Raw genomic sequence first — 11,492 nt, 5'->3', positions numbered from 1 at the left:
GTCAAATTGCAGTATCGCTTTTCAGCCGCTAGATGGTGCTGTAGCCCGAAAAAAATCTCACAATGCGTTATTTCCGTAAATTGAAAATTGTTTTTATTCATTTGAGCACATGTAAAGAAGTCACAGACAAAGGTAGCAGTGTACAAACAGCCCAGCAATATTCAGAATCTTTTCAACAACTCCATACAAATATACGATTCTGTACTTTTCAATCTTTGTTATAGGATACACACGTGATTACAAAAAATGATTATCATACATTTATGCAGAATACAAAAAAGAGACTGATATAGCTGTGACAGATAAATTAGAATAACAATGAGAGAATCGCGCTCAGTGAGAAAGGTGTGAAAAAGCTTAACAGTCAAGAGTTTTTTTTATCATTATTTTAAAGATTACCATACAAAAATATCTCTCTGTCAACAATGTTGGAGTAGTGCAAAGATCTCAGAAATGACACAATTAGTAATAGCAACAAATAGAAGGGATATTCATAACTCTAAACACTCAATATAAACTCCAAATAAGTTAACTTTTTTTCTTATCAATGTTTGTCACTCACACACGTAGATACAAGTAAAACAATCGTTTTCTGAAATATACCCTTTTCCAAGCGAGACAATGATTTTTTGCAGTGACTGACTTTGTTGGTGCAGGAAAAAGAGATTGAGAGACTAAAAAAAATAAAAAATTAATTTGTCATGATACTGTCATGTTTAAAAAAGGGCTCCAAAGCATTTTCTCAGACCTGCTAATGGCCCTTCCCCCACTTGGCTGTCAAAGCAACTCAAAAGGCCAAGTGAGTGACAACAAAAGCAGTGCGGGCCCCTCCGAGCCCCCTCGCTGACTCTTTTACCCGATGTGAAACTGACAAAAACAAAAAAAAGTCTCTCAATTTCTCGTAACTGATCCAACAGATGCAAACAACCTGAGTTGCATTATTTATTTATTTTTGTATATTTTACTGAAATGAGGTAGTAATGAGTCTATCCAACGTATGGCTTTATAAACCACAAATCTGAATTGTGTAGTTTTGAGAACAGGGAACATTCCTCTAATAGGAATAAAAATGCTTGAGACGCCATTAAATTCAACTGTCACAATACTTTTTGCCCAAAGTTTACAAATTGGCACAAAAGTGAGGTACGCCGCAACCAAAATGCTACATTATTTAAAAGCATTGAAATAATAACTAAATAATGTTTGTCTATACTGCTGCCAAAATATAAAAGATGTTAAATACCCCTTTACGTAAATAATACGTTAGAAGCGCAGATAGTGTGATTTTTTTGTTGTGACTTATTTTACCTAGTTGTACACATTGCGTGTTATATTTTTTTTGTTTTTTTTTTATCTTTTTTTGACGACGAGCTAGCGCCGTGAATAATAAATAAATAGTCATTATAATGGGATTATTAGTGAAGCCACATCAAGTCTCCACCGTTGATCTCTAACCTGGAGCGAATCACTAGCATGCTGCCATTTATTTTATTTTTAAAAATGACAACATGGGGCCAGGAATGGTGACTCATCGAAGGAAAACTTCTGAGCTCACCGTAAGAGTTGTTGTCCGTAAGAGTGCACGTAATATAATTTCACAGTATAGCGAAAAAAGCTGGAGAAAACTGTATATAGAATATATATATATATGCTACATATGTTCATTTAATATTTATGAGGTGGTCCTATTGTCGGGATGAGCCTTTGTAATGTAGAAGCCGCCTCCTTTTCACCTTGAAGAAATCTGGAGTGACACAAAAAGGCAGAGGTTGGTGACTGATATTCTTTTTTTTTTATATGATTTGGATTTTCGGATTTACCTGTGATGGGGGCTTGTCTGCGTTTTTCTGGCCGTTTCAGCCTGTAGCACCCCCTGGTGGTCACCTCCAGGTACTCGTCCCCGGATCCCGAAGAGCTGCTGGACGTAGGGGAGCCCTCGCCCGACGAGGTGGAGCTCCGCCTCACCGGCTTGCCCGATCGCACCGCCGGCCTCACCGTGCAGCCGCGGTAGAAACCCGGCACGTCTTGGCACCGCACTTCCTCCCACTGGACGTTGGATCCCGTGCCCGGCGTGTCTTCAAGGAAGTCGTAGTTCCACCGCTTATTGGCCGTCTCGATGCCCATGCAAAGCAGCCGCTGGAAGTCTTCACGCAGCTGCTGGTGGTCCACGGGACCGAAGAGGTTCCTCCGCACCGGACCCACTTTTAGCCTCAGGGCCTCCACACCACCCAGGCGTGAGATTTCGGACTCGGTCGTTGACGTTGATGGCGTTTCCGTTGCCATGTCCCTGTCGGATGACAAACGGGTGCCAAAGGTGAGTGCTCTGTTCCACTTGTGACTAATGAGACGTGACCTTTTGTGCCTAATGAGACGTGACCTTTTTTTACTCTGGCTTTTTCATTCTAGTTGTATTTGGTGTATTTGCAAGTGCAAGAAAATATTTTTTTGCTAATTATTCTGCAGAAACAACAGATCTGAGGACCCCAATTTGAGAACCACTATTTTATTGGTTGTCTTGCATCACACCTGTACCACTTTATGTGAACAGGTACATGACCACCACATAAATCTTTTGACTAGCATAGCTGCCCTTGAGTCTGAGGGCCAAAGGGCTCCACGAAAGGTGAAGGGTTGCACATATGTTAAACTCATGAGGAATGCTTCACAGCATTCCGCCGCTGCTCTCTGACAAAATTAATTAGTATGCTGCTGTTGGGTTCAGAGGTCATGAGCTTCAGTTTTAGGTACAACCCGGAAAAGTTGACATTTGACACAATCTCTGTGTAGCTTTTATCGGGAAAATTTGAGGCCTTCAAACGTACGCGTGAGCAGATAAGGTTATCTATACAGTCGGCAGACACTGTATTATGTACGGGGGGGGGGGGAGTATGGCAAACAAAATGTAGAATTGGATCCATTACATTCTATATAGCATTAATAATAATGACACAAAAGACTCCTTGTATTGTGAGATAATCTGTCACAACCACTAATCGCGGCATAATCCTAAATTAAATTTGCATCTAATGTCTCGGATTAATTGGGGGGCAAGGAGGGGGGGGGGTCATCAGATTATTCAGATTATGACTCCTGCTGTGTTTTAATTAGGCCTGTCTGCCTGCATATTAAAAAAATAATTACAACACATACGACAGCAGTTGGGTCTGCTTAGTCATAATTTAGCCCACAAAAACAGACTCGTCGTGTTGATTTAGTTGCCGAAAGTGTTTGGTTAAGAAACTAAGAGGAAAAAAAACAAGGGGGTGGAGCTTGGTGCTACTCGGAATGTACAGTAAGAAGAAAGTACAGTAAACACGTCACACTGAAATGCATTGCTTGAGACCACCTCAGAATTTAACAAATCAAATCACTTGATTTTTGGCTATTGTTAAACAAATATCCAAAATGCACGTTTGGAATTTGTGCATGGAGAGAAAGTTGTTTGGATATGAAGTGGGCGCGTCATGCAGATCAAGTTACAGTTGTCCCGTTTTTCCGCAGAAAATAGCATTAATATCAAAGACAGCGTTTGGAAACAAACATTTCACGCTGAAAAATTCTCATAAAACTAAATTCGGATGTACCCGTAGTAGTAGATGACGCAATTTATTTGCCAAGAGGATGTAGGTCAATGAGATGCGACACAAAAACAACCGCAACTTGTCAAAGATCCAACAAACCGCACGAAATAACGTTAAACGCGCGCTAACATCCAAATAAAACTATATTATGTGCAACATAAAGGAAAAAAACTATTTTAAAACTTACCATAGAAGTCTGACACGGTGCCAAGTCAAAAATTCCGACAGTTTTTTTTTTTAATAAACGCACCAAAAATACCCAGCGCAAGAAGAATAAGATGTGTTCGTGCCAAGCTCGGAGAAAATAGTGTCACGTTGAAAGTCTGACTGTACAATCCGCGGAGAAAGCTTGCTCCCGTCTCCTTATCTCTACCACTTGTTTGTTATGGACTGGGACTCGGGCGTGATGGGGAGGGCTGTCGCTGTGGTGGGGGCCGTCCCACGCGAGAATTTAGTCACGTGGTTGGACTAAAAACATACAATGTATGACTACAATACTAAAATGACCGTAATGCAATTTAACGCAGCAATAACAAAAATTTAAAAAAAAAAAAAGTTAAGGAATTAAAAAGAAAAAACTTCAAATAGATAACTACAACTAGAGATATTTGTAAATTATATGCATAAAAGTATTCTTAAAAGTTTTCTTACCCTGTAGACATGTTCCAAAAGGTCATTTTAGCGCGCGCAATTCTGGACGTGTTGTTCCGTGCTCTGTGTGACTCCTCTGTGCTACTTTGAGTCCTGCACGGAAAGTAGGTCAAAGAAACTTGGCAGGGGTTGCCATTTCCCGGCTCCCGCAAAATGTGACACACATTCTCGTGTTGGCCTTGCATCAGGTTTTTTTTCTGGAGCCGCGCCCACCTCCTCTAGTCACGTTGCAGTGCAACGTGAGCACACTTTTTTTTTTGTCCTCCTTTTGCAGAATGTATAGCCACTACTGTATTTTATATATGCAAGTATGCAAAGGAAAATAAACATTTAGGGATGCGTTGGTAAATTAAGCTGGATGGAACACTTCGCGAAGTCGTTCATGTTTAGCAAAACAATAAATGCGCTTGAAAATTTTAACTTGACTTTAGCTTAATGGATAAATTAATTGCGTTGAAAATGAAGACTTTTACCAAAGTCTCGACTTTCCTCCTTGTGTCACTTGACCTTCTGTTACGACCCCTATTACGAAACGTGAGCCTCAGGTGTCGGAGTCACCTTTTCGAAACACCAACGCCCTTCACTTACGTTTATTTTACCAAAACTGTTTTTGTCGAGAGGCCTGTTTCCATGTGACGGGGACATCTATAGGAGGACTTATGTCACTCCAATGGAATGCGTCCTTGTTGAAAAACAGTATTCACATGTTGAGGGACGAAAAAGGGGAGGAGGGGGCGTGGTCTTGCTTTGGTTCCATTACAAGGTGGCTCACTTGACAGCTCATTCCGAACTGCTATCTTGAAACCCCCCCCATTCCCATTTGATGATGGAAAAACGTTTTTCTTCCAGAACCTGAGACCTGTGCCAATGAAACTCTCTCATGCTGCTGAATAATAAGTTATGCTGACCCAATTCCCTAATAGCCCACTAATCTGTTTCCCAAGTGGTCCCTTTTATACGCTGTCATATTCGAGGGGAAAATGAGGCCTTGGGGCTTGGATGATCCCACAAAGTGTTTACCAGCACTCTGACCTCGTATTTACAGTCATCTACATTCAAATCCTAATCCTCTCCTTGTTTTCTTGGGCCCCTTTCCCACCCCTGCGTATTTCCTAATCCAGGGGACTGAGCGGGCTACACTTGGCCGTGCAGTATTTGAAGCCATTGTTGTCCTTCTGCAGTTCTCACCCCTTGAATAAATTAGTTTGGTCGGGAAAACAGTCCCGTGCGATAATGTGAATGGGAGGAAAGCACTTCATCTTTTTGCCATTCAAATGTCAGAGTGGGAAGAGATTTGCAGTCGATTTATTAGGGACCACACACGTGTCCTCCCACATGGGAGGCTTTTTGATGAGCTGATTTGAAAATATAATTTTCAAAATGAATCATTTTGTCTGGCAAGACGTGAGGGAATAATAACGAAGGAGTGGAAGTTGTTGCCTCACAGGTGCCGTTTGGGGCCTTCCACATCCTTTTCGTTATTCGATTGCAGAAGCAAAATGGAGAAGTGGTACACCACAAACAACCTTTTTCCCCTCCCTTCAGGCTTTGTTTATTGACGCCGCCGCAAGAAATTAGAAATGAGGTCAAATTTTAGAGTCGCAACCAAAACATTTTTGAGCCCTACGATGAAAATGTAACATAACGCTGCTGGGGCCTCATAGCAAATAGCTTTGCGGGGTGGGCGTGGCCTAAGGAGAAATGAAAACTTTGTGGGGGCCAGCTGATGTTGTGTGTATTTGGGGTACAGGGAGCAGCTGGATATTGTCACGAGGGGAGGGGGCGAGGGGCTGCAGGGTCCGAGTTGAAATATAAAATAATAATTCAAGTATCGTGGCTTCTAGTTGTTGTTGTGGGTGTGTTTGTGTGGAGGGGCGGCAGAGGTTAAAGGGCGGTCCGCTGAAGGTGTAAATTGATCCTTTGTTTTCGTCCCGGCGTAAGTGTCTTGGGGGGGGGGCTCATTTGGGCCTCTGACTTCCTAATGCAGAAGTTTAAAAATAGCAAATTGGATGATGATTACGGTGCAATTTAAAACTAGCACTTAGTGGGACTGTAAAATAGCTTCTGTAGCAAAATGTCTGTTCAGGTGAAAACGTTGTTGTGGTTCAGCTGATGTGTTTTTGCTCTTATCTCCATCTGGCGAACATCTCGTTCACATCTGGGCCCAGCTGTAACACTAGCATGTGCACTAGCATGATAGCGTGTGCACACGTCAGAGTCTAAGTCGGACCTCCAGGGTGAAGTATTCCACAGACTCCGCAACCTTGGAACTTTTAATAAACTTTGGTATTCGGGGGGCATGTCGCGATCCACCTCCAGACTTTTTTAATAAGCCAGAGCCAGCGGGTCTAAAGTACCCGATGTTCAAACCTGCTTCAGTGAGGAGCTTGTTCACTGTGGAATGACATATTTGAACCAGATTCCTCTAAGCTGAAGTGGGCCTCTCGGAACGAGGGCGTGCCCCGGCTCCTTCCCGCCTTCACGTGTCGTAGTTCCTAGAAAACGTCGGCGGTTTTGGAAAGTGTGTGTTTGCGTGTAACCATGTGTGAGACAGGAAGTAATAAGGGGTCCCTTTCTTCGCCGCAACGCTAACTAGTTGGCCAAGAGAGTCTGTAAAAGGATGTCGGGGGTGACTCCAGTGTGTATTTATTTAACCAGATTTTAAAATTAAAATGAGAGTTCCTTACAGGTGCAAATTCATGTGTGGCAATGTGGTCAGCTTCGTTTTTTAGTGGGGCCCACGATGGAAAATCATCATAATCTTAAAGTGAAGTGAGGAAGATAAGAACACACCGAAAGGGGAATCATACACTTCCATAAAAACAAAATACTAAACCCACGTTGTACATTTTGTGAACCTTTTTTTTTAAAGGAGTAATTTCTCTGATACAATACCTAATATTAGGGAGGTAACAATATTAATATTGTTACTTGATCAAAAAAATATGACTTGATTTATAAACAGCTTCCATTACTATTAAAAGACAAATTAAATAAATTGTTGTATATGTTGGACAGAGTTGTCCAAGAATCTGTATTTTTATATGAGGTTTAAAACAATAGGAAACAATGCCATCTAGTGGTCAAGATGAGAGAGTTCACTGAGAGGTGCAAACATTTTTAGAAAAAATAATGTAAAGAAAAACTTACAAGGCACAAAATATTTATACTTTTTAATATGGTTATTTAAAACTAGCAACTCTTAGCCCTTAGCAATTAACATTCCATGTAAGAAAGTTGCTATGGAAGCCCCACAGTTAGTTATTTTGGTATTTTTTATCTAGTATTTTATTTGACGATTTAATTTAATTCGTTTTATTCATATAGTTCATTTTAATCGGTGCGCTGAAGGTGTAAATTGTCCCCCAAATACACGCTCTGAAAATACTGCCTAATCTTTGGAACTACAGCACCCTCCTCTGGTGAAATATGGTAACAGCTTTGGAAAACAGCACTTTTCCCCTAAGCCTGTTAGTCTCGTAAATAAATACACGTCGCTAAAAAATACACTTTTTATCCATAAAATAAATTCCCTCTCCAGCGTGTGATATTTTCACCTCTCCTGTTCTATTTTGTCCGTTTAGCCGCGATGGCGGGGACGTGTGGAATGTTTCATTGGCTCGCCCCAGGGGCACCATGCTGTCTGTTCCTGCCCACTGCTATTGCTTCTCTTTTTTTCTCTTTTGTTTCCACCCATCCCTTACTTTTTGTTGTACTCTGTCAGCCAGGCGTTTGTAGCAGCTCTGTTGCCGTCCATGGCCAGCCGTCCCCCCGCCGCCTCTTGCTCCTACACGGTGGTCCTCATCCCACTTAGGAGCAGCTTGGACGCCCTTCGCTTCTACTTGTGGGTGAGTCACGTGTCCAAATTGACGAAATATCTTTTTTTGGGGGGTTATCATCTTGTAGTGTCAGTAAATGATGCTTGTAAACAAGAGGCCAAAGTGTGCCCCAATAATAAAAATTGTTTTCAAGGAATTACTCTAAGGCACTTTGAATTCAAAGTGACTCTCAAAGGGAACTCTTTATTTTACAAAAATGTCTTCCGAGACTGCTCAAGCAAGTGCAGACGTGCACGAAAGCCGTTAAGCGCTGACACAATATACCTGAAAGAACAAAAGCACTTTGCCGCCACACCTTTTTGTTCTTCTGTTTCGATTCTGGCTGTTTATTTCAGTTTGGTGATGTTTTTAGAAGAATAGATATCCTTAATATTTGAAATAACCCTTTAAATTTGTATTGCAACCATTATTTTTTTACAATCCCCATAAAATTTAAAAAGGTATATTGATTTAAAAAACAATTTCTCAGTTACAACAGAATTAAAGACCTTTTTTTATAAGATATTTTTATTTTTCCATTTTGTCTTTTGGCTGTGACCGCGTCAGCTTCCTGTTTAAAGCTCAGAATAGCAACCAAGTGGAAACATTGTCAGAGCTACAAATACCATCCATGCAAATAAAAATCCAACTTGACTCCTGAATATGGACATAATATAAACATAGTTGTGGCACCAACTGCTCTGTGTTTACAGATCAGGCATCTCAAGGATCTAGAAAAGGAAAAAGACATCCTGTACTGTGGTCTGGAGATTCTGGACCAGGCCCGACTCTGGTACCACCATCAACTAGAAAAGAACAAGGCCCAGCAGGCTGACTCCGACACCAAGAGTCGGGTCAACTCCCCTCGAGAAGGTGTAGAAAAGGTACCAAAGTTTTAGGTTGGGTCATGTGACTTGTCACCCACCTCTGATGTCTCCACAGGTCCATTCCTGTTGGCTGAGGTCACGCATGGAGCAGGTGAACGCATCTCTGGCTTCTCTCATGGCTGAGCCCTTTGACACCAGCACCAACAATAATGACGCTGCAGCAGAGAGCGCCCTCCGGTGGCAATACAGCCTACTCACACAAGTCAGGACCAACTTGCATTAGAAAAATTGACATAAAATGGTGACAGTCTTTTTTTTTTTTTTACAGAAAGTGAGTCACCAGAATCGCCAAATCTCCATGTTAGAGATGGAAAAAGAAGCACTCATTGAACAACTTTATGAAGTTTAACCTGCCGGGTGCACCTCGTGGTCATGGATCGGATGGAGCAGGGCGACCAAATGCAGCCAGGGTTTATTGAAGGGAACTCAAAAGGAAAACTTAACAAAAATTAACTTGACTGACTGGCCGGGACGTGAAACAAGAAGACGATCCGACCAGGAGTGAGGGGCAGACAGGACTTAAATACACAACAGGTAACAAGAGGCAGGTTGGAATGATCACACTAATCATGGGCACACAGGGGGGGAGGGGCGAGCACACAGGTAACTCACAGAAACTACGACAACATGCAGATAACAAAACAACCGGGGACGTGATGTGACAAATATGTTTAAGTTATTGAAATATTGTACAGTCAAAGGAAGGAATTTGGTGGGACTCCTAGGACAATTATTTTAGTTCAACTTTTCAAATTTCAGTATTAAGTAGCATCCTCGTTTGCATTGGGCGCATGCGGGCTCTCTGCCTCGACACGCCGAGCCGGCTCGGTGGTCCCGTGCTGATCTTAGTTGTGCTGATAAATTTTATCTAAGACGGTCATCAGGCGAGTCTACGGGAATTTCAGGCCCCTCCTCTCACTCTTTTTTTTTTTTTTGCACTCGATCACAGAATACCAAAAACTCCACTTGACCTTTTGACCCCGCTATTTTGTCTTTAGCATTGCTTTTGAACAAAAATGTGACGAGTGGACAGTTTTGAAGAATCTATCATACTAAATCGTAGAGGAATATAAAGGTCTAACCTCTCCGTCACACCCTAGTGAGCACTTTTTGCTCACTTCCTGCAAGTAAGCAGATTAAAATCAACCCGTGTGCGTCCAAAAGAAAAACATCCATTATGGAGGTGGCTTTCATTTAAGGAGCTTCATGCTTTCTGCCTTCAAACTGCAACTGAACCATCAAGGCCCGGGTACCAGCACTTGTCGATTTACCATCTCCACTTCACATGCTGAGAAACTTTGTTTTGGACGTGTCACGCCTCACGGTTCAGCTCAAATACACCCCGTGCGGGTCTGATCAAATCCTCTATGTACAATGTCAATATCGGGTTTTATTTTGCTTCCAATTTTGTGGGTTTAGCGCAAATCTTAAGTCGCTTCCGTGCAGGTCCGTGGGGGTCCTTGATAAATGACTTCCTGTCATGCTTGTAATATACAGTGACCGGACTCTTCATTAGGTACACCTGCTTGCCCAATTCAAATGATATGTTAATGCTGAATTTTGACAGAAATGTGGTCCTTATAATTTTAATGATGCTATCAGGTAAGTACAAATACTGGCGCATTATCTTTGGAGTTAAGTTGTATAACTACTTCTTTAAAGAAAAGTGTCCAATGTTGTTCACTGGCATTTTGGCCGTTTGTGAGCAGCTTCCAGTGACATCCCAGCAACGTTAAGGTCCAAAAGTTCCTGCAGATGTTTGATATAGTCGATGGCGGCCCGCAGCGTCTCCACTTTACTTAGCCTCTTGTCGTCGAATTCCCTCGGCAGGCGCTCCCGGAGGCGCGCGTAACCCTCGTTGACGCAGCGCACCCGGTGGCGCTCCCTCTCGTTCCTCTTGTGAATAAACGCCGGCTCCAGCGAATGTTCACACCTGCTCACCGGACCGGGACACGAGTAATAGTGCAGACCTCCGTATGGGAACTTGGAGCGGGCACGCTCGAGGTACGCTGGCTCCAGGTGGAAGGATGGAAGACCGAAGTGGTGGCGCGCACTCGTGATGTCCACTGAGAAGCAGTGGAGCGCCAGTGGTGGAATATATGGAATATGCTCCGTCATCTCATTACAACAAGACATTTTCATCCCTGAAATAAATGTAATTAGTATATATAAAAATTGTAAGCATGTTATTTGCATTTATTTGTGACGCTGTAAGCTCATCCCAAAAAATTTAATTAGTATATAAGAATTGTGAGCATGCATTAAATTAATACACCTTACCCTATTTGTGACGCTGTAAACTCATCCCAAGCATCCCAAGTTTCTTTGAAATAATTGTTTAAAATTGCAAAAGCCTCCTCTCGATGAGGAGTCGAGTTTGTATGCCAACTTGTTACAGTATATTGGAGTTTTTTCTGATGGTACGCTGTGCGGTGGGTGGGATTTGGGGAGGAGATTTGGAGACCGTTTTTGCACGTCACTTGCAACTGCAAGGCAAATCTCACCATCACTAAACTTTACTGGGATCAAATTATTCAAAGATTTTTGTTCAGTTG

At 42.2% G+C, this 11,492-nt stretch overlaps 3 protein-coding genes across 4 annotated transcripts; 1 reads left to right on the top strand and 2 right to left on the bottom strand.

Annotated features, from left to right (window-relative positions):
• Positions 1-76: 76 nt before the first annotated feature.
• cdkn1d (cyclin-dependent kinase inhibitor 1D) lies at positions 77-4,394 on the bottom strand. Of its 2 annotated transcripts, none has more exons than XM_088366594.1 (3): positions 4,233-4,394; positions 1,821-2,287; positions 77-1,744 (listed from the first exon to the last, which is right to left on the bottom strand). In XM_088366594.1, exons 1-3 carry the CDS (start codon positions 4,256-4,258, stop codon positions 1,686-1,688), a joined length of 552 nt encoding a protein of 183 aa, XP_088222720.1. In that variant the 5' UTR covers positions 4,259-4,394; the 3' UTR covers positions 77-1,685. The 2 variants fall into 2 exon arrangements, with proteins under 2 accessions (XP_088222720.1, XP_088222721.1); XM_088366595.1 differs by lacking the exon at positions 4,233-4,394 and adding an exon at positions 3,769-3,982.
• sapcd1 (suppressor APC domain containing 1) lies at positions 2,296-9,907 on the top strand. Its single transcript, XM_088366593.1, has 5 exons — positions 2,296-2,314; positions 7,957-8,080; positions 8,764-8,934; positions 8,993-9,139; positions 9,206-9,907. The coding sequence occupies exons 2-5, from the start codon at positions 7,988-7,990 to the stop codon at positions 9,284-9,286; spliced, it is 492 nt and encodes a 163-aa protein (XP_088222719.1). The 5' UTR covers positions 2,296-2,314; positions 7,957-7,987; the 3' UTR covers positions 9,287-9,907.
• LOC148379213 (achaete-scute homolog 4) lies at positions 8,552-11,340 on the bottom strand. Its single transcript, XM_088366597.1, has 4 exons — positions 11,218-11,340; positions 9,218-11,081; positions 8,976-9,127; positions 8,552-8,856 (listed from the first exon to the last, which is right to left on the bottom strand). The coding sequence occupies exon 2, from the start codon at positions 11,077-11,079 to the stop codon at positions 10,618-10,620; it is 462 nt and encodes a 153-aa protein (XP_088222723.1). The 5' UTR covers positions 11,080-11,081; positions 11,218-11,340; the 3' UTR covers positions 8,552-8,856; positions 8,976-9,127; positions 9,218-10,617.
• Between the last annotated feature and the right edge of the window lie 152 nt (positions 11,341-11,492).

The sequence above is a fragment of the Syngnathus floridae genome, chromosome 22, assembly GCF_059516105.1.
Source record: "Syngnathus floridae isolate MCC-2025c chromosome 22, RoL_Sflo_1.0, whole genome shotgun sequence".
In the NCBI taxonomy this organism is placed as follows: Eukaryota; Metazoa; Chordata; class Actinopteri; order Syngnathiformes; family Syngnathidae; genus Syngnathus; species Syngnathus floridae.
The sequence above is the reverse complement of the archived record's forward strand: the minus strand, read 5'-3'. Positions and strand labels throughout refer to the sequence as shown.

Excerpts from the sequence above, each read along its gene's own strand:
- cdkn1d (XM_088366594.1), bottom strand. The coding sequence starts at position 4,258 with ATGACCTTTTGGAACATGTCTACAGG. Across the intron at positions 2,288-4,232 it reads TTTTGGAACATGTCTACAGG|GGACATGGCAACGGAAACGC; the intron begins GTAAGAAAACTT and ends GTCATCCGACAG. Across the intron at positions 1,745-1,820 it reads CAGACAAGCCCCCATCACAG|ATTTCTTCAAGGTGAAAAGG; the intron begins GTAAATCCGAAA and ends GTGTCACTCCAG.
- sapcd1 (XM_088366593.1), top strand. The coding sequence starts at position 7,988 with ATGGCCAGCCGTCCCCCCGCCGCCTCTTGCTCCTACACGGTGGTCCTC. Across the intron at positions 8,081-8,763 it reads CCCTTCGCTTCTACTTGTGG|ATCAGGCATCTCAAGGATCT; the intron begins GTGAGTCACGTG and ends CTGTGTTTACAG. Across the intron at positions 9,140-9,205 it reads AATACAGCCTACTCACACAA|AAAGTGAGTCACCAGAATCG; the intron begins GTCAGGACCAAC and ends TTTTTTTTACAG.
- LOC148379213 (XM_088366597.1), bottom strand. The coding sequence starts at position 11,079 with ATGAAAATGTCTTGTTGTAATGAGATGACGGAGCATATTCCATATATT.